Here is an 18,162-nt window from a genome sequence, read left to right on the forward strand (position 1 = left end):
CGTATCCGCACTCGAAGAAGCTGAGCTCCGCTCTGTGATTGGGCGAGGCCTGGACTGTCGAAGGCAGTGGGCTAGAGTGCGCCGCTGTGGTGGCCTGGGTCTGCAAGGAGACCGTGGTGGCCGCTCCCGAAGCTGGCGAGGGGGCAGAATGGACGCGGGTGAGGCTGTGGGCGTCTCGGGAGACCGAAGGGGGAGGCTGAGGAGGGGCCCGTCTCTGTCTGTGGGGCTGGGGCCAGGCATGTGTGAAGGAGGGCTGGGCTCTTTCTCTGGAGACGCTCCTCCTGGGAGGGGGCTCGGAAGAAGTCTCTGGCTGGCCGAGAGGACCAGGGGAGCGAGGCTGTGCGGACTGTGCTCCTGCAGGTCAGGAGGCGGTGTCTGAAGCAGACGTGCTTCCTTATAAAGGGAAGTTGTTGAGGGAGCGAAGTATACGCATCTCGTCTCCCACACTCCTTTGATTGGTAGAGGAGACAAACGCCTTGGGTCCTGGTTATGTACTGGCTGGCCGAGCCGAAGTGTTCGTGTCACAGGAGCCAAGCAGCCAGCGGGCCTGAATACCAGAGAGCTAGCGCTGTCTCACCACCTGGGGCCCTGTCTTCAGAAAACTTTGCCCCTTACCATTGTCAACAAATGTATAAAAACTCAAGAATGTGCAGATGTTCCGGAGAATGCTTGAGGTTGGCTAACTTTTGCCTAGCAGTGCACCGCTACTGATGTGGAAAGCAATCGATCAAATGGCCTATGAGATGACTCTTGTCATTCCCAGTTCGCTCCCTCCTTATCCTGGCAGTGTACCGTATTTTCTAGAACAGGTTTGGAGAGAGAGAGAGTTTATACGCACATGCATATTTAAATAAATCTTGTAGTGTATTACACTGAAATAAATCTATGGCAAACTGAACTGCTATTGAAAGGCCCCAAATGGATCACTAATAATTGATGCAGCAAGACTTTTTGTTCTTGATTTCACATGGTACTTGTTTCATTCAGTAACTTTGATTTAGTCATGGCCTGGCTGGCGCTAAATTGTAAGGCAACAAGGGATCCACTTTTAATTTTTACTTTATATGCCTGTGTATTTTTCACCTGTTTCCTCATTTTCTACCCCCTCCCACATCTTATGTTTATAATTTTAAAAATGAAACAAAAGTGCTGTTAATGATTTTGCTGTAACAGACTCAGGTTAAGTCATAACTCAACTGAGCATCAGGACTGACCTTTTTCAAGGGTTCAAGTAGAGTACATACTGTCAGAGACCAGTTCCATCTAATAAATGGATGAATTCTAACAGAATGAGTAGAAAAACAAAGTTTGAGTTCAGTGGTACCTTTAAGACAGAGCTTTAGTCAAGGTGTAAGCTTTTGTGTGCGTGCACACTTCCTCTGATATAATCCATACATATAGGTAGATATTTATCAGTAAATTATCATAAAGCCTAATGAAGATGTTTAACATATTTAAGGGCCAAACAGAAGTCACAAGTGTAGTTTGTAAGGTTACCATTTGTTTTGGTTTAATTCCAGGGCAAAACTTAGTGAAGGAAATAAATATGCCAAAATTGGGGATTAATGGGTAGATATATCCTTAAGTGCGGAATGCTGAGAGTAATTAACTGAGACTGTGCTATTACACTCCATCTGTCTCCTTTCAAGTATGGAGGCATCTTTACAGTATCTTCTTCTTTGAAGTGGAACAATTGGCTGTGTAAGATCTCCCCTGTCCCCAGACCAGTGAAATGCATACCAATCTACCATTCCAGATTACATTGCTACATTACAGTCTTCTATTCAAATATATTATTCCAAATAAGATTTAAATAAAGAGAATGTATGCTTTTCTGGGGAATTGTTAAGAATGCAGGTGTAAGGTCCTAATGAAGTTAGCATATGTAGTGAGATAAGGAACTAGTATCCCTGTTAACTCCTAGGGATTCAATTGTTTGACTGTTGTAAATAACTTGCAGCTCAGCAATTTCCCTTTCCAGTCTGTTCTTGAAGTTCCTTTGTAAGAAAACAGCTACTTTGAGGTCACCCATTGAATGTCCTGGAAAATAGTGAGTCTTTTACTTTGCATGTGGTGAATGGAAGATTCAACTAGGTGGGGAGTGATATGTGAGTGATGCCATTTGTAACTAGCTAGCAAGTCATTTATGATGAGATCAGGGTACTCTAGTGTTGTCTACAGATGAAAGGAAACAAGGAGCAGAGAGTGGAATGATGAGGTATTAAATCTGTGAGACCAGGATTCCAGTTTCCAACTCAGGAAAACTGAAGAATGCTGGCAGAAAGGAGGTATATAATTAGAGGTATATAAAGAACAAATGGAACAAAAAGAGGCCAGTGCTTAAGTGGATCTCTATTGTATGTAATCAACAAGAAGGAGATGATAGAAGAAGAGTTGGTTCTTATATGCCGCTTTTCCCTACCCAAAGGAGGCTCAAAGCTGCTTACAGTTGCCTTCCCATTCCTGGATGGAGTGGGGTGTAAATCTGAAATCACTAGTTGAGAAGATGGCTAATTTCATTTTGCTGACCCTTACACTTAACAGCTGCTTAGATGTTGCTCAGGAAGAATATGTGGGAGCTGGGTGGTAAACTGCAGCTCCCTTTCTGTGGTGCACCTGAAGTGCAGTATTGACTGAAACCTCTGCTGAAAAACTGAACAAAATTATCTTTCATGTTTTCTCTTGATTTGGGTAAAAAGAGGTGGGACTCTCAGAAGATTCAAAAATATTAAAGAGACTGAATGGCAGTTTTAAACAAAATTAAAAGCTTGTTCCAAAAAGAAGCGATAAGGTCTAAGGGCACTAGTTTAGATCCTGCATGAAATTTACCCAGATAGAAGGATTTCCATCTGCAGAAAACAACCTCTCTGTTCCTCCCTTCTGCAGGCTGAAATGCCCCCTAAATGCTGTTCCTGGGCCCCAGAAGTAGCTTGGGAGTGGAATCACTGTGGGAGGGCGTAACTAAATGGTATCTGACACAAGCTCTTTCATTCATGCCTACATTTTTTTTTTCTTTTGGGGTGGAGAAAGATGTTCAACTTCAAGCCTGTGTTAATCCTGATTGACTAATGTTTTTCTACTGAAGGCTGATTCTGATGCAAGAGTTTTGGCCATTTACAATTTACATATGTATGGTGCATCCATGAACTTTGTATCACCATAACTTTCTAAAGCTAATGACTGTGCAATATTTGTATTTTACATGGGAACAATAACTCAAAGGAGCCTGTGACTTACACTACGTTTTCTTTTTCTTTTTGAACAGCTACTCTAACATATGACACCCTCAGGTTTGAGTATGAAGACTTCCCAGAGACCAAAGAGCCTGTTTGGATACTGGGGAGAAAATACAGTGTATTAACAGGTAGTTGCCAATATATGAAACAAGAACCTCAGCTAATTCTTTTGAATCCTGCTGTCCCACCTCCACTCTTTGTGGCCTTTTGGCTTGGGGAATATGTGTGCATGTGATATATATGCGTGTGTGTATGTGTTTAGTCTTGCGTTTTTCCCTTTGATGTTAACAGCCCTGTCTGTCTTCTTTCTCACTTGCTGTGAATGAACGATTAGTGGCTTAAGCTAACTCCTGGTACCCATGATGTACAAGTGCAGGTGCATGGCTTAACTAGAGATATCTTTTCTCCTGGTTTTTCAAGCCAGGAGTTAATCTTGCTATAGCATCCCAATTAGTAGAAGAAAACCTACTTCCAGTTAATCTGCTCACTTGTACTCATACGTCCAATGTATGCAGAGTTTAGTTGTAAGCCAACATTCCTTCATCAAGCCCAGCATGAGAAAGGGGCAGGGAGAGCAGGTAGCTAGGATTGTACATGAGCCCAGCACAAATTGGTTTCATTGACATTTTTATTAAATAAAACATTATAATGCTGCCTGTATTTTGTGATTGTTATAAGCCATCAGATCTTTTTAAACTGAGGATGTAAAAAGATTTTTGACTATTTGATTAGTTTGTTTTGCTTGTCCTATATTCTTTTTCCTTGTTTGCAGTTAAGGTACTTGATACCTTGACTTTCAAAAGCTTATATCCTGAAAATCTTTTTGGATTCTAAGTCTCAGATCTAGCTCTTGATATATATAGTTATTGTAGAATCCCTTCTAGTTCATAATGGCTTGACATTAACGATGTCCGAATCACTGAGTCTTGGGAAGTGTACTGATGTGCCTTATTTTTGTTTCTTTAGAGAAGGAGGAGATCTTGTTAGATGTGACTTCTCGTCTTTGGTTCACATACAGAAAAAACTTTCCTGCAATTGGTAAGAAGGAAAATTAATCTTCTAGATTATGTTGTTTATGAAGTTGCTTCTTAGTGACAGATTTATTTACTGCCTAGTCATGCCAGTGAGTTTCATAGTGCCACCATAATCTGGTAATCCCACTTATTCATTTCAGTTATTTATTTATTTTTAACATTTGATTTATATTCTGCCACTCCCATAACTGGCTCATGGTGGTTAACAAACTTATAAAATCCCTCCCCATAAAACATAACCATAAAACCTACACCTGACAGCAGAATAATGTCTTCCCCATTCCCGCTTGACAGAAAGCTTTTAAGCGCCTTGGGGGGGGGGGGGGTTAATACGGAGCAATGTGATTCCCACATTCTCTCAGTGACTCGGGGAGGGACCCGGATATTAACTGCCCTGGCCTCAACCAAAGACCTGGTGGAAGAGGTCCATCTTACAGGCCCTGCAGAACTGCGTGAGCACCATCAGGGCCCTCAGCTCTCCCAGGATCTTATTCCACCAGGCCAGGGCCAGGACTGAAAAGGCCCTGGCTTGGGTCGAGGCCAGATGAACCTCCTTTGGGCCAGGGATATTCAGCAAATTTGCACTCAGAGAGTGGAGTGCCCTGCAGGGAGCATAAGGAGGCGGTCCCTCAGGTAAGTGGAGTCCTGACCACGGTTAGCCTTAAAGGTTAAAACCAAAACCTTGAACTTGAAGTTGATCTGGGCCGCAACTGGCAACCAATGTAGCTGCCTCAGCACAGGCTGGATATGTGCCCCCCAAGATGCTTCTGTGAGGACCCTAGAAACTGCATTTTGTTCCAGCTGCAATTTCTGGGTCAAGGACAAGGGTAGGTCCATGTAGAATGAGTTACAGCTTGCACCGAAGATCATTCATCAAGGTGACCAGCACTATCTCCACCCTGTGGCCAGGTCAGATGCCAACTGGTATGGCTTGAGTGCCAAAGTTTCATCCAAGAATGCCAGGAGCTGGTCTGCAGAGGTTCCTTCCACCACCTTACCCAGAAACGCAAGATGCAAGACCGGGTGGTAACTAGCCAGGTCCCGTGGATTCAGTGTTTTTTTTTTCAGCAAGGGACGAACCACCACCCCCTTCAGCACCTCTGGGAACTCCCCTGAAGACAGGGTGAGATTGACAATTTCCCTCAGAGAGCCTCCCGTCTGCTGGTCGCTTGTCGAACAGCCATGACAGACAGTGAAACAAAGAGCAGAAGATGGAATTATGAGGTATTAGGTCTGTGAAACCAGGATTTCAATTTCCAACTCAGGAAAACTGAAGAATGCAGGTGGAAAGGACAGTCAGCTAAACTGAATGTCTGTCAGACTTTTTTGTTGTGATTGCTGAATTGTGGATTCTGAGAAGGATACACAGATCTGCTTTTTACCCAATGGATTTTACCCAATTATCTGGAGCATTTGTGATCTTCAGTAAATATTTATATTTTTAAAAAGTGTTTTGCTTTCCTTTTTTTCTTTCTGCTTCCAGTCTATTATACTGGCGAACAGGCAGTAATAAGGAGGCGAGGAAGGGAAGAGGGCTGACTTAATGACAAAGTCTGGTTTCTAGATACTTGTTCTCATGTTCAGGAATACCATAAACCTTCATTGCCTTGTGGCATGCATCAAAAAAAGTTGATGTCTTTGTTGTTTTTTTTCTGGCTACAGGGGGAACAGGTCCTACATCTGACACTGGCTGGGGCTGCATGTTAAGGTGTGGCCAGATGATCTTTGCTCAGGCCTTGGTGTGCAGACACTTAGGCAGAGGTAAGTTAAATTCAAATACTAGTGATGTGGAGAGGCTTGTGGGTGCAAGAAGGGAGGGTGGAGTTTTTGCCAGTTCTGCCCTTCCCACTGCAGCCCAAAATGTCTCTCCTCCGCTCCAGTACTCTTCCTGGGGGATAGAGGAGCCCTGGGAATGGCAGGAGGGAGGAGCAGGATTAGAGGTCTCCCTAGAAGATGTAACTTGGCAAGAATTGCCTCCTCCTTGCACTGTTAGAAATTCTAGGTGGTTTAAAAGCAACTATGCTATAGTGTACAAAGATAATATAAGGTTCTTTAAAAAATATTTTGGCTGTTAGTTAATTGAACTGATTAATAAAATAGACCTGCTAGAAAATATTCTAGTTCACAAGGCTGTGTATTAACTGCTAGAATTACTTTTATCTATGTATCCCTTTTTGTTTGGACCCTGGGGTAATGGAATTGAAGTTAGGGGTGTGGCTATGGTTTAGTGGGAGAACACCTGCTTTGCATGTGGAAGGTCCCAACTTCAGTCCTGGTATCTGTTAAAAGGGTCAGGTGGTAGGTGATGGGAAAGATGCCTGCCATTCAGAGTAGACACTATTGATCTTGATAGATGGTCTGACTCATTATTAGGCAGTTTCACATGTATACACAATATGTGAAATTCTGTAATTGATAGTGACATGATGAGAATGCAGGTAGACACTACACTAAATTAAGGCAAAATCGTTAAATTATAATGTGATATAATAATATTATATAATTTGGCTAATATTATTTAGTTGGAACATTAAAATATTGTTTACCAATGTAAAATTAAATTGTATAAATCCTGTTACCCACCCTGAGCAAACTAGGAGGACCAGGCTATAAAAATACATTATTATTATTTATTATTAAATTATAATTAAGAGTATTATTAATCTTTCAGTGTTTTATCATTAGGCAGGCAGGACTGGATGAGAAGACTTTATCAAAAGTATATTTATTTATATTTCTTCCTGACCTAACTGGATCTCATCAGATCTCAGAAGCCAAGCAGGGTCAACCCTGGCTAGTATTTGGATGAGAGACCTCCAAGGAATACTGAAGTGTGAAATGGAAGCAGGCAGTGGCAAACCACTTCTGAAGTCTCTTGACTTGAAAGCCCTATGAGGTTAGCTGTGACTTGACAGCAAAATCTTCCAATAACTTATTTCATCCTGCCCTGGATAGTCCCTGCTAGCTTAGTCTCATCAAATCTCAGAAGATGAGTTGGTTCTTATATGCTGCTTTTCTATACCCGAAGGAGTCACAGAGTGGCTCACATTTGCCTTCCCTTTCCTCTCACAACAACAAACACCCTGTTAGGTAGGGGAGGCTGAGAGAACCCTGCTCGGTCAGAACAGCTTTAGCAGTGCTGTGGCAAGCCCAAGGTCACCCAGCTGGCTGCATGTGGGGGAGTGGGGAATCAAATCTGGCTCACCAGAATAGAAATCCGCATTCCTAACCACTACACCAAGCTAAGCAGGATTGGCTAGTCATAGAATCATAGAGTTGGAAAGGGCCATACAGGCCATCTAGTCCAACCCCCTGCTCAATGCAGGATCAGCCCAAAACATCCTAAAGCATCAAAGAAAAGTGTGTATCCAACCTTTGCTTGAAGACTGCCAGTGAGGGGGAGCTCACCAGTATTTGGCTGGGAGACCACCAAGGAATTCCAGGGCTGCTATGCAGAGGCAGGAGATAGCAAACCACCTCCAAACATCTCATGCCCTGAAAACCCTACAGAGTCATCCTAAGTATGACTTGATAGCCAGAAGGGAAGAAAGCATACACCTTCTGCATGCTTTGATTGGAATTATACTCTTGAATACTCTGGTTCTTTCATAGTATATAAATATAGAGCAGTTATTTATTGATAAATAAATAATTATTTATTGATAAATTCAGTACAATCAATAATATATTGTCTTGTTAAGTATTTTGTTTTCATAAAACCACAAATTTACTCGCCACTTATGAGCACACAGAGAAAATAAATAACAGTGTTGGGAATATTGATTAAAACATAATTTGTGTCTCAGATTGGAGGTGGATGAAAGGGAAGAAGCAAACAGATAACTATTACAATGTTCTTAACGCTTTCATCGACAAAAAAGACAGCTACTATTCAATCCACCAAATAGGTAAGATGCATCAAGTTCCTGTAAGTGTTTCCCTTGGATTGGATATTGCAGTGTTTATGGGTGGTGGTTTCTTTTATTTATTGCATACTACTTATAGCACATCATTCCTGTGCTAGGAATGAAGACTGTTCAGTTGGTAGCCTTGTACTTATGTACATCTGTTACTGTTGTAAATTAACAAAACAGCATATGCTGTTCAGAAAGGGAGGCTGATATGTTGAAAAAGAACAGGAAACATGGTGATTCAGATTTCATGATTTATTGAACAGTAATCTGCCAAGCTGTTTTTATTTAAAATCTTTAAGTCCCCTTAAGTGCTGCTCATTTGTTCTTAAAGAATAATGATTTCAAAGTTTAGAAGGAACTTTAAGTGAACTTATGGATTAATTAGGATATTTCTTTTTTTACAGCCCAGATGGGAGTTGGAGAGGGAAAATCCATAGGCCAATGGTATGGACCAAACACAGTTGCACAAGTACTCAAGTAAGTGCTTAATTATTTTTCCTGCCCATAAAACTGCTAGTAGCTGCTAGTGCAAAGAAGATGAAAATTATTTTTTTCTCCTTCGCACCTTTCCTCTCATGAAATATCAGATTCGTCTGTGCAGCTTCCTTATCTGCCTTCCAAATAAGATTGACTCAAAAAATGAAATTGAATGATACATTTCTACTCATGATCTGTTTTTGAGAAGCCATCTCTTGTTTGGAGAGTAGGAATAACGAAGATTCTCAGACCTCTGCAGACAGGAAATTGATCTATGCTACCTTAATCCTCTCTGATGTAAAAGTCAGATTGCCCAGCATGTCCATATCTAGGGAGTGAAGTATAAAAGGGTACTCTTCTGTGTGAACAGGTACTGAATAGCTGACTCTTGAATGATCAATGTGATAGTGTAATGCTGCAGCACATTCTCTACCGAGCCTCCTATATATCTACATAGGAGATATTTTGCAGCAAGGCAACATGTTGGTTTTTAGAACTGTCCAATAACAGTGCCAGTTTGTTAGCTTGGGAATAGCCTTATTCTGTAGGTATTGTCTGAAGTGCAGGTATCCACTTCCTTCTTTCTGAGGGGAAACGTGAGTATAAATGATCTGTGACCTTGACAGTGCAGTCCTAAGGACACAGTTCTGGAGCATCCTTCAGGAGGATTTTGAATAGACCTATTTTGGATTGCATTGTCAATTCATCGGTATTTTGTTAAGCATCTGTTTATGGAGTTCTTAGGCTGGAGAACTATATTTCTGAGCTAGCAGAGTATTTTGCAACCAGCAGCCCTAGTTTGTAACATCAGAATACCTTTCTCTGAATCACCTCACTTATATATATTTATTCCAGGTCAGAATATCGATGGAGGGGGTAAGGGATAAAAGTGATGGAGGAGCATTGTATGTACAGGAGACAAAGGACTATGATGATGGGTTTATGTATAGATACATTCTATTTCCCTATTCACTGGTAAACCAGTCCATGTTTGATTTCTGACCCCTTAGCAGATACTGGGTTTGATCCAGACTAAACTGGCAATTTCCAGTTTTCCCTTCTTTTTTCATGGACCTCTCATGGAACAGCTTTTTTTACAGATTAGTGGGCTGCAGTGGGACGGGTAATTTTCTGTCATTGATAAACTTGATATGGATCCGGTTCATTGTGTACACATGCTCCTTGCTTTTTAAAAAAATGACATGAGTGTTCAGTGCTTGCATTTGCAGTGAGATGCTGTACTATACAGTCAGATTCTGGGCAGTCTGATCATAGGCATGAAGCTTTCTAACACTGTGGTCCTAAACTAAATTTATCCTTCTAAGCCTGTTGAACTCTGCTTAGGGTTGGATCTTATCAGTTTAAATCTGTAGAGTAGTAGCAGCTATGCCTTTCCATAGTGCTTTTGCTTCTAATTTTCCTCTATCCCTCTCCTGTAGAAAACTTGCCACTTTTGATACATGGAGCTCCTTGGCAGTGCACATAGCCATGGATAACACTGTTGTAATGGAGGAGATTAGTAAGTAGCCCTATGCCACTGTAGGAGTTCATTCTGTGTCTATTTGGGGAAAAAATCTAACAAAAGAAACCTATAAAAACGATATTTTTCCAGAAGATGTTATTTTTAGCCTGACATCTGTGTCAATAGCTGTAAGATTGCTTTAGAACCATAAATGAATTGCCATGTAAACCAAATTATTGCAATCAGTTTTCATGTCTCAGGAAATTATTCCAACTGCTGAAGATCAGTCACCTAGCTTTGTTGGTTTTGATAGTTGCTGTGAAATTTGGATAAACAAAATGTTTTAGTCATAATGGTATCGCTTCATCATAGACTGTGGGTTTAATCTTTAATATGGTATAACCTGCCCTCTCTGGGTTGAATACTTCCTTCTTTTTATTCCTAGTTGGAATTGATTGATGCTACTCAAGACCTGTAGGTCAGAGGAGTAGAGAAGGAAAGAAAAAGGAAGTATGTGGGTTGGATCTGGCAAAAGGATTATGCATGAACTGTAGATCTTCCTGGCTTTCTCTTTTCCAAGTAGCCCTTTCTGAACCCAGGAAAACTGACTACCAGAGTTGTGGGTTTTACATGGAGTAATAGCCGTGCAGATGGGGAGGGGAAAGGGGATGAAATATCTCCCTTGTTCATTTATCAGAGCTTTACTCAAAGAAGAGGCAGGGGGGAGCTAGTTCACCCTCTTTTCCCTTCCACATTGCAGCCTCCCAGGCCAAATGGCTGTTTACTCCCTATGGATCCTGCAACGCAAATAGCTGAGGAAAACTGAGATCAGCAGTCGTTGGCACCTTCCACTGATGGATCTCAGGGTCCATCCCTGTGATTTGTTTAGTCAAAGGTGTGCACTTTGAACCGTTCATTGTACACCCATAACATATGCTCACCCATGATCACTTGTGGGCCTGTCTTTGTTCAGGTGGGATGTGACTCTGTTGCCTTCAGTGTATGCACCCAAATCTGTATTTCTAGTCTGCATTATTTTAATATGCTGACATTATGATATCAGAACAGAATGTTCCCTTCAGCGGGGCAAAGTCATCCAGATTGGTTGTCATGCTTCTTCTAGCTCCAGGCAGGGCTCTGCAAGTCTCTACTGGATTGGATTGAGGCTGACCCTCCATCTGAATAGCCCTGCATCTCCAGCAGGATGTATGAGCCTAGCTTTGCAGTTTTTCTGTGGCAGGCATAAGACTTGTTGATATTACTTTTTTCCTATGGAGGAAAAATGTCTGTGACTCCACTGAGGGAAAAGAAGGCGGCTTCAGCTGTGACTTAAAAGAAAAATGAGTCAGTAAGGGAAAGGCCACTCCTGCCTGAAAGATGATCTGCAATTCTGGCTATTGATAGCACTAAAAACTCTCCAGTGTGACTTGTACAGTCGCAAAGGCTGAGAGATCCAAAGCTTTAGGTTTGACTCTAGCCTATTCAAGTGTAGCATCTGAGACTCCAGGAAGAAGCTTGTCAGAGATGCAGAGATGGTGACCATGAACACAAAGTACACGATAACGCTGCTTCAGTTACATGGGCTCCTGATCAATTTACAGAAAAGTCATCTCACCCCTACCAGAAGTCTGATTCATTTAGGAGTGAAGATAGAAACAAGTCAAGAGAAAGTGTTTCTGCCCAAGGAGAAACAGAAAAAGATTATAAAAGTAGCAAGACATTTGCAAGCTGAAGTCAGCAAATCTCATGCATTTATCATCCACTCTGGAGCTCCTGATATCTATTATAGATCTAGTTCCTTGGCTCTGGCTCCATATCAGACCTTTACAGTAGAAATAGTCATCTTGTTAAGGATGTCCTTAAGTTGGTGGCCATCCCCATTGAATTTAGTCAAGGAAGTACGTTTTCTTCAGTTGCTTCACTTTTTTTGTGACAATACATGCCAGCTCAAGAATTTTGGAGAAGGGCAGTGTCAAAGGCAGGTCATTTAGGGCAGGTAGAGCCCAGCAGAGATAGTATAAACTGGCTAGAACTGTGTGAGGTCAGGCTAGCTATAATGTCTTTCCAAGAACTATAAGGAATTAAGGTACTAATATGCACCAACAACTATGAAGACACATGTCAATCACCAAGGGGTCCCAAGGTTGAAATCTCTGTTCAGGGAGATCAAACTTCTGTTTCAATGGGCAGAGAAACACCTATCAGAAGTAAAAGCGGAACACGTGAAAGATAAAAGCAGTTGTCAAAAGGCAGACTGGTTAAGCAGAAAAGATCTTTACCTAAAGTGAAGCATAAATCAAAATATTTTCCAGCAGGTAATGATACCCCAATTGTGGATTTATTGGAGTCTCAACAACCAAATTCTCACGTTTCTGATAAAATGTTACAATGCCAGGAGAGGGTGAGGCTGCATTAGTTTACCTGTAGCCAGAGGGTCTTCTGTTTGCATTTCCACTGACTCCTCTGATCAGCAAGTTCATTAGCAGAATAAGGGAAGAGACAGCAGAAGTGATTTTTATTCCTCCCTTCAGGCCAAGACAAACCTCGTTTTCCAGAGCTTGTGACGATGTCCATGTCTCCACCTTGGAGACTCCTGGCTGTTCAGGACCGTTGTTTCAGGGCCCATTTCGCCACTCCAAGCCAATTTGGCTTTTGCCGACAGCCTGGAGATTGCATGGGCAGATCTAAAAAAAGCCTAATTTCCCATGGAAGTTGCCATGATACAAACCTGAAGACCAGCCACCAGACACATTTACAATCTTATGTGGAAGATCCACTAAAACTATCTTACAGGTTCTCTTCTTCTATGTGTGGAAGTAAGGTCTAAGGTCAAATACTTCAAAATGGCAGGTGATGGCTCTGGCTGCAGTTCTGGAACTCAAGAGGCTATGGAACTTTGTGCAGAGGGTTGGACTAGATGACCCTGGAGGGGTCCATGATTCTAGGATCCCAACAAGTACGTAAAGCGATTTCTCAGGGGCACAGCCCAACTGGCTCCACCAATTAGATACTGATTCCCAGTGTGAAACTTTTCTAACATATTGCAAGTTCTTTTTGAGCCATTGAAGATTGGCGAACTTAGTGGCAGTCACTTTGGCAAGAAGGGTTTCCAAGTTGGCAGTCTTATAAATTTGTAGAGAGCTGTATGTTTTCCGTAAAGATTTTTGAGAACAGATCCTTCCTTCATACCAGAGGTTAATTCTTCTTAGCATCTTAAACAGCAGTTTATATTACATTCTTTCTGTCTGAAGCTAAAACATCCTAAGGAGAAATTGTGCCACAAGTTGGGCATGCGTGGGGCTCTGCCTGCCTCCGTGGACAGAAGGGCAAGCCTCAGACTCACAGATGTGCCGCCTGTATCGCACAACAGCCCATCATTGGGAAAGAGAGTATCAAAATCATCAGTTGCCTTCTGGGTTAAGATGTGTATTCAGAGGGCATATGAGACTCAGGGCCTGAAGACACCCAAGAACATGTCAGCTCTTTCTACCCAAGTAGCAGCAGCTTCAGTAGCATTCTCTATGAGGGCTCCAGTGGAGGAAATTTGCAGAGCACCCGCAGGGTCTATCTTTTCAACTTTTGTGAAGCTTTTCAGAATAGACTAAATGGAATCTGTGTAGGCTTCCTTCAGCAGGAGGGTGTGGCAACAGGTTCTGGAATAAAGAAGGTAATCCCACCGAGGGAGACAGCTTGAGCACATAACCAATCTGGATGACTTCCCCACCGAAGGAGAATGAAACATTGGAGGCTTTTTCTCTTCAGTGTGGTGAAGTAATCCACTTTCCACCCAAAAACAAAATAAGGATGAAAGGGCAAAGGGTGGATATGGAGCTGGCCTATTATAAGGCTGAAGAGTCAGCCTTGCTTGAACTTTTGCTGAGTTTCTGCTGATGTCTTGGTAGGGAGGTTGTGCCGGTTCAACTATCCATGTCCTGGGGCTTCAGCATTCCCCACTGCAGAATCGGATTTACTGTCAAATGGGTATCCTGATGGAGCAGAGTGCACAGACAGACTATTGCTTTGGAAACCTTTAGTACTGCTGATACCTCTTCGTCTTGGTCTAACAGACATTAATGAAGCCTACATAGAAACACTGAAGGTAGGTTTGTTTCTATTCAAATAATCTGGCTGCCTTGGCAGCTGAAATCCTAATGTATGCCTTAGTTATGTCATTTATTCATACATGGATATTTGTTTTACGGCAATTAATTTTGGATTTGGTGGTCTGGTTCATGGTCCATTAGCTGGTGGAATGTATCTGAAATGTATTGATTCACTTATAACTTGCTTTCTCCCCCGTGGTGACCCACAGTGGTCTCCTCTCAAACATTTTGTGCTCTGAATAAAACTGTGAGGTAGCTTGAGTTGAGTGTGTGTCTAGCCCAATTATCACCCACCAAACTTCTACGACAGAGTGGGAATTTAAACATCGGTCTCCCACATTCTAGTCCAGTGTTACCACATTAGCTGAACAGGTCAAAATGTATGGCTGTTCAAACCAGTGTTTGATGTATCAAGGGCAACTCCTTGTTAATTATGTCAAACATGACTAAATATATATTCAGCAGTGATTTCCATGGTGAGGTGCAGGAAGAATTCCTACTCCCAACACTGAATGCCACTGCAGGGGAGAGGGGCGTGCTGCTGCTGTCGGAGAGTGTCTAGAGGTAGTGGGTGAGACACTGAAGTCAGCTCTTGCCTAAACTATGCTTCTGTTGCAGCCCTGGCACTCCCATCACATTCTCCTGATGCCCTCTTGCAAGAATGTCATACAGGAATTTGGGGGGAGGGACCTCACTGCAAGCGACTGTTGTTTACATTTTAAAGCAATTCTTGAGTCACCTTTCTCCAAAGCTCTCAATGCTTTTTACCATACTTTTCTCAAAAATGCACTGCAATGGCTGTCCCTTGTGAGTTTTTTTGTGTTGAAATTAGCTGCTCTGTTGGCTGTTGCTGAACGGCTAGTATATTTCTGTACATATTTCAGTCTGTATATTGCTTATTCCTTAGATGGAAGCCAGTTTGGTGTAGTGGTTAGGAGTGCGGGCTTCTAACCTGGTGAGCCGGATTTGAATCTGCACTCCCCCACATGCAGGCAGCTGGATGACCTTGGGCTCGCCACGGCACGGATAAAACTGTTCTCTGAGCAGTGATATCATGGCTCTCTCAGGCTCACCCACCCCCACAGGGTGTCTGTTGTGGGGAGAGGAAAAGGATGGCAATTGTAAGCCGCCTTGAGACTCCTTCTGGTAGACAAAAGTAGCATATAAAAACCAACTCTACTTCTTCATTTCTGCTGACTGCTGTACAATTAATTATATAACCAATGTTTTCCAGCATTGTTTTATGATGCCTCAATCCCTAGGAGTGATTGGAGGAAAACCTAACAGTGCTCATTATTTCATTGGATATGTAGGTGAGTGTGTCAGTTGAATTCATCAAAGGGTGGGAATTCCATTGTACCTCTACTAAGGGAATAGCATTATATTGTATCTCACATTTACAGTATGATTCTCTGTGTATCATTAGTCCCAAAGTCACAGAATAGGCATAACTGTGGGATATATTTATTTATTCTTAATGTAAACGGTTTCCTTTTTATATTTCATATCTCCGTATCTTTCCAGTCATCATGTGTCTGAAAATAGCACTATGGAGGCATAATGCTTTCTCTTCCATATGCAATTTATTATTGTCCTTCCTGTTATAACTTACCCTTGGCTGTTTTGTCTAGGTGAAGAGCTCATCTACCTTGACCCACATACTACTCAGCCTGCGGTGGAACCAGTCGACAGTTGCCACATCCCTGATGAGAGTTTCCACTGCCAACATCCACCCTGCAGAATGAGCATTGCGGAGCTCGACCCTTCTATTGCAGTAGTGAGTGTGTTCTGTTGTCCAAGCGCACAACAATCTGGAGGCGGCTAGTGCCGTGGCTCCGCGGCCACTGCCGCCAACCTCTCCTGGCGACCCTACTTGGGTTGTTTTAGGTGCATATTTTCACTGATACATGGGAAAGATAGGCCCAAGGTCCTGTCCAGGGTAATGCCAAGGTACTTTGATGTATAGTTGTGTGTAAGTCAGGTGACACTAAGGTAGACATTCAGTTCACATTTGGCGAGATTGTTATTGAGATGGAAACAGGAACATTCTGTTTTTCCTGGACTTGGAATGGGCCACCATTTGTGGTAGCAGCCAGCCAGAATTTCTAAGATCCCTAGTCAATATTTACTAAGTCTTTTCAATTGATTTGTCTCTTATTGCAATTGCTATATCATTGGCTTAAGCCAGCTTCCTGGATATCATCTTAGAACATCAAAGATGTATAGATTGAAAAGAACTGGAGTGAGGACCAAGCACTGAGGTGAACCATTATTAAATTTCTTCTGCTTGCTGAAATAATATTCAGCTCGAAATAATATTCTCCAGGAAAAAATTACACAACAGGCCATCCCTTGAGTTTATCTGTTAGTAGTTCATCTGTTACTACTAGATGTTTGATGTCAAGGAAATTTTGATACAGCCTTTACTCAGATTACTCCAACTTGGAATATATTCTTTCCGATATTCTGAAGGAATGTGCCTTTTGGCTTTAACAGCTGCAGTGTATCAGTAGTGGTTATTATGTGTTGGAGGGACCTATCAAAGACAGCTATCTAGATCTTTTCTGAAACCTTTCCAAATCACTCTCTTAAAGTTCTATTGTGGTCTTGGAAAAGACCTGATAACTGGTATTTGGAATCCTAGCTCGAAGATTACAGATAGACGCTGATTGTGTGGGAAAGCCTCAAGAACATAATATGTCTGGATATAGACAGGAGCTGCCTTGAGGCACAAATATTTTAATTAATAAATAAAAATATGCATTCCCACACAAATATTTTACAGTATCAGTAAAGCACATTTAAGAAATACTCATTTTATTTAGAAGAAGAAGAAGAGTTGGTTCTTATATGCTGCTTTTCCCTACCTGAAAGAGGCTCAAAGCGGCTTACAGTCGCCTTCCCATTTCTCTCCCCACAACAGACACCCTGTGGAGTGGGTTTGGCTGAGAGCCCTGATATTACTTCTCGGTCAGAACAGTTTTATCAGTGCTGTGGCGAGCCCAAGGTCACCCAGCTGGTTGCATGTGGGGGAGCGCAGAATCGAACCCGGCATGCCAGATTAGAAGTCCGCATTGCTAACCACTACACCAAACTGGCTCATATTTAAAATATGAATATAATTTCCATATTAACCTCATCATTTGAAGGCATTATAAACAAAACTTGCATTTCCATGAATTTGTCAGTTCTTATATCTTGCTTTGTAATTCTGTTCTGTTGTTTTGTAATTCTGTTCTGATGTCAATTTCCAATACTCTCATAATCCAGTTCATTATTGGGGGAGGGAAGGGGACAATGGATTTCCAAAAAAAAGTTGCATTGTCTTGTATTTCCATTTAAGCGTTTGTGTTGTGTGTGTTTTGCCAATAAAACATTTCTTTTTTACAGGGCTTCTTCTGCAACACAGAGGAAGACTTTAATGACTGGTGCCAACAAATCAAGAAGGTCTGTTATACAGAAGGGATAAGGCTCATCTGGGTGTCTTATACCGTATATAAAAATGAATCCAGCATTGATAGATCCCACAAGCAGAGCAGGGAAGAAAGCTGCAACTCTGCTACAGATCTTTCCTGTTGAGGTTCTGAGTCTGCTAAGTCCAGAAGTCTTTTGAAATGTCATCTGGATTTCAAGTGGAGGTGTTCAAAGCTATGAAAGAACCATGCTTTAAGTTTTGCCTTGGAATCTAGCAGGCTAGTCCTAAGAAGATAGCTTAATATTCAGTTTGGAAGACTGCAAGGCATGGAAAAGAAATAAGGGAACTTGTATCACCAAAACTATTCTGAGCTTCATTGAAGTAGATGTGTAGCAGAGGGGAAGGCTGAGTTTATTCTACAACTGTATCAGTCACAATTCAGTTTTCATCCACTGAGAGGTGGACATAGGTTGGAACACAATAGTGGTCTAATAATCATCAACTGAAGTATATCCACCACA

General features: G+C 41.9%; 2 protein-coding genes across 2 annotated transcripts in view; one reads left to right on the top strand and one right to left on the bottom strand.

Annotated features, from left to right (window-relative positions):
* The window catches only part of ATG4B (autophagy related 4B cysteine peptidase), a 20,990-nt gene continuing 2,828 nt past the window's right edge, over window positions 1–18,162 (top strand). Inside the window, exons 1-11 of the mRNA XM_077349053.1 lie at window positions 1–158; window positions 3,266–3,364; window positions 4,203–4,274; window positions 5,933–6,031; window positions 8,077–8,178; window positions 8,589–8,661; window positions 10,101–10,180; window positions 14,026–14,222; window positions 15,461–15,539; window positions 15,858–16,003; window positions 17,617–17,673. Coding sequence (XP_077205168.1) covers window positions 149–158; window positions 3,266–3,364; window positions 4,203–4,274; window positions 5,933–6,031; window positions 8,077–8,178; window positions 8,589–8,661; window positions 10,101–10,180; window positions 14,026–14,222; window positions 15,461–15,539; window positions 15,858–16,003; window positions 17,617–17,673 — 1,014 coding nt within the window. The 5' untranslated portion in view covers window positions 1–148. The remainder of the gene's footprint in view (window positions 159–3,265; window positions 3,365–4,202; window positions 4,275–5,932; window positions 6,032–8,076; window positions 8,179–8,588; window positions 8,662–10,100; window positions 10,181–14,025; window positions 14,223–15,460; window positions 15,540–15,857; window positions 16,004–17,616; window positions 17,674–18,162) is intronic.
* Window positions 4,114–18,162, bottom strand: part of DTYMK (deoxythymidylate kinase) — a 27,335-nt gene continuing 13,286 nt past the window's right edge. Inside the window, exon 6 of the transcript XR_013233513.1 lies at window positions 4,114–4,265. The gene's annotated coding sequence lies outside the window, so the exon portion shown is untranslated. The remainder of the gene's footprint in view (window positions 4,266–18,162) is intronic.

The sequence above is a fragment of the Paroedura picta genome, chromosome 8 (assembly GCF_049243985.1).
Source record: "Paroedura picta isolate Pp20150507F chromosome 8, Ppicta_v3.0, whole genome shotgun sequence".
Taxonomy (NCBI): domain Eukaryota; kingdom Metazoa; phylum Chordata; class Lepidosauria; order Squamata; family Gekkonidae; genus Paroedura; species Paroedura picta.